This window comes from Phalaenopsis equestris, unplaced genomic scaffold (assembly GCF_001263595.1).
Source record: "Phalaenopsis equestris unplaced genomic scaffold, ASM126359v1 Scaffold000703, whole genome shotgun sequence".
In the NCBI taxonomy this organism is placed as follows: Eukaryota; Viridiplantae; Streptophyta; class Magnoliopsida; order Asparagales; family Orchidaceae; genus Phalaenopsis; species Phalaenopsis equestris.
The window spans coordinates 554,376-557,229 of NW_018165143.1; the positions used below are offsets into that span (position 1 = coordinate 554,376).

Below are 2,854 nucleotides of genomic sequence, written 5' to 3' on the forward strand. Positions count from 1 at the left end.
ATATTTACATACATATCACTAAAAATGTTATCCTAAAAAAATTATCATAATTTTTAATTTCATCATATAGTTGAGTTTATAACATCAAAATACTATAAATATAAATGTAGCAAATTTTAAATTTCAGATATATAAATACATAAAAATTATGGGGTATGTATATAAATTTTCTACATTTATATAATTACGACTTAAAACAGAAATGTCATTTAAATTTAAAATTTAAAATTTATTTATTTATTTATTTATTTTAGATGAAGCACATCTCACGCGCCATCTGGTTATCGAGTGAGCAGCACAAATCAAAAAGGCGAGGAGAGGAAGGTGTGGTCTCTTAGGACCGACGTTTCCTTCGTCCGCGTTCTTTCTTCCTTGAATGGATGGATGGGCGCGCGCGCAAGAACGCCAAGCTACGAACACGACCTCCAACGCTTAGAAAAACTAGTCTTCTCCTCCTTCCCCCTCACTCGCCTTCTTTCTTCTTTCTCCGCTCTGCATATCTTCCTTCCACTTCCACCAACCAGCCTCGACAATGGCCGTGCGAGCGCATTACCCATCCAACGTTTTGTTTCACAGCAGGTATCACTCGCTTGATCTATCTTCTTCCTTTTGATCTCCCGACTCCCGACTGAGTTTTTGGGCTCCGCGATGCGCAGAGATGAGAGTGAGATGAATGACGGGGAGATGGCCCCTCCTTTGTTCGACCAATCCCATCTCTTCTTCTCCTCCAATGGAGGTGTGACTTTTTTCGCTTTTTCCCCTTTCCGATTCTTTTCTTTTTTTTATTGTTTACTGAGAAGAGGTGTTGCAGAAAATATAAACCGGTGGAAGAGAGCAAAAGAGGCGACGCCGTCTGCAGCGCCATCGCAGCAGCAGATTCCCTTCCCATTACAGTCGCCTGCAGTATTCGATCCCTCGTCGGCACGATCGCAGACGATTCCATTTGTATCTACCGGTCTCCACCTCGCCTTAGCCGAGCAAACGAACAACCGGATCAAAGAAGAACAACCCGATTCCCTCCTCACGGCTTCTTTCTCAGAAGAGATTGCCGCCCTGATTAACAAAGAGGATAACGAAATTGATGGGTTCATCACTGCTCAGGTAATATTTTAATTTTCTTTCCACTCCACTCCACTGGTAGAGGGAAACACAAGGATTCCCAATTATATTCATCTATTTCTCTCGCGAATCAGACGGAGCAACTCCGGCGAGAATTTGCAAAGAGACGTCAGCGGCACTACTGCACTTTACTCGAAGCAGCTGGAAACAAGCTGCTAGAGAAGGAGGCGGAGGTCGAGCGAGCTGGTCGCTGCATCTTGGAGCTCGAAAACCGGCTGATGTGATCGCCGGCCGGCTGTTGTGGTTCTTCTTCCCTGCTGTCATCTCTCTCTCTGTGTTTCCTGCGATTTTGTTTCCTCCGTCGGGGATCCTTGCCCCGCATGCGGCATATTCCGCACCGGTAGCCTTCAAGTTTCGTTCGCATAGATAAAAAAAAAAAACAGGACTAAAAAATAATAGGAGAAAAAAAGTAATTGGAGCTATTTTACTTTTCCTTAATTACTCTTTTTGGTTGCAGCCTTACAGCTCTAGGAAATGAAAAAAAAAAAAAGGCATAAAATTTATATAAATTCTTTTAACCTTTTAATCTCGGAGCACTGAGAAGATATTTGCGTACGTAATACACAGAGCTACGTGTTTCTAGAGGTTATTCAGAGGGTATAAAGGAGTTATATTTTTGTTATACCCTCTTTAACTTCTTTGTAATCTACTTGTAATATATCTATAATTTATAAATAAATTTCATGTTTCTGTAGTTTCGGTAGTTAAAGCAGAAGAATACAGGAGGATATAACCCGAATTATACAGCGCTGCTTACGTTTTAGTTACGTAAATATTTTCCAGAGCACCGACAGGGCCTTCAATGATTTTCTTATTAAAAAAATTTTCCGTTTTAAATTTTAATGGCCCGTTATTATTATTATTATTATTATTATTATTTGAAATTATTTTTGTTAGATTAACGTTCTGAAAAGAGGGGGTGCAGTTAATGGACGGACCGGTTCGCTATCATTGGGGGCCAATAAATAGCGGCGTATACGTGATCGTACGGGTGAGGCTGAAGGAGGCGGTGGGAGGAGGAGGTGGGTGGTAGTGGGTTTGCGATTTCCCTCTTCTTTATTAACGACCGTTCAGTGGTTGGCGCGTCCGATGAACTGCGTCAGAGATGGCATGTGAATTAGGAATTCGGCCTTCGGGTAGTTGTTTTTGGGCCGGGTATAGGTTCGGCCCATTTATTCGAAATATTTTTTTTGGCAAGTAGCATAAATTAAGCAACAAAAAAATAACTAAGAGTTTGTTTGACTAATGAATTATTTATTTTGTATCAATAAATTGTGTTATTTTAACAATATTTAAAATAATTTTTATGTATTTTTATTATTTTTAATACAGGACTACAACACATGACTTTGTACATCATATGGGTGAGCAATGTGTTTGTTAGCAATAAAAATAAACTAATAAACTATTATAGGTTAAAATTTAATGCTCGTAAAACATGTAAATAATATAGAAATCTTCCCTATCTTAGATGACACCTTTAGTAATATTCTATTTAAACTTATTAACAATAGCATATGAGGTGCAAGTTAGTTTTGGATCCACCCCAAGTTTCAATATTTTGTGCTTATTGATGGTCCTTCTTATGTTATGTAAGCTTTTGTGCTCAATAGTTTATGAAAATATAAAACCACAGCTAGATAGTAGCTATTAAAGTTGTTATAATTAGTAGTGATTTAAAAAAGATAATAGCCTACTAAATATGAAAAAATGAATGACTAGTCTAATACAATTA

The 2,854-nt window shown here is 38.3% G+C and overlaps 1 protein-coding gene across 1 annotated transcript; it reads left to right on the forward strand.

The window, feature by feature from the left end:
• The first annotated feature begins 268 nt into the window (after positions 1 to 268).
• LOC110030353 lies at positions 269 to 1,343 on the forward strand. The gene is made up of 4 exons (XM_020733025.1): positions 269 to 579; positions 657 to 736; positions 812 to 1,101; positions 1,194 to 1,343. Exons 1-4 carry the CDS (start codon positions 533 to 535, stop codon positions 1,341 to 1,343), a joined length of 567 nt encoding a protein of 188 aa, XP_020588684.1. The 5' UTR covers positions 269 to 532.
• Positions 1,344 to 2,854: the final 1,511 nt, after the last annotated feature.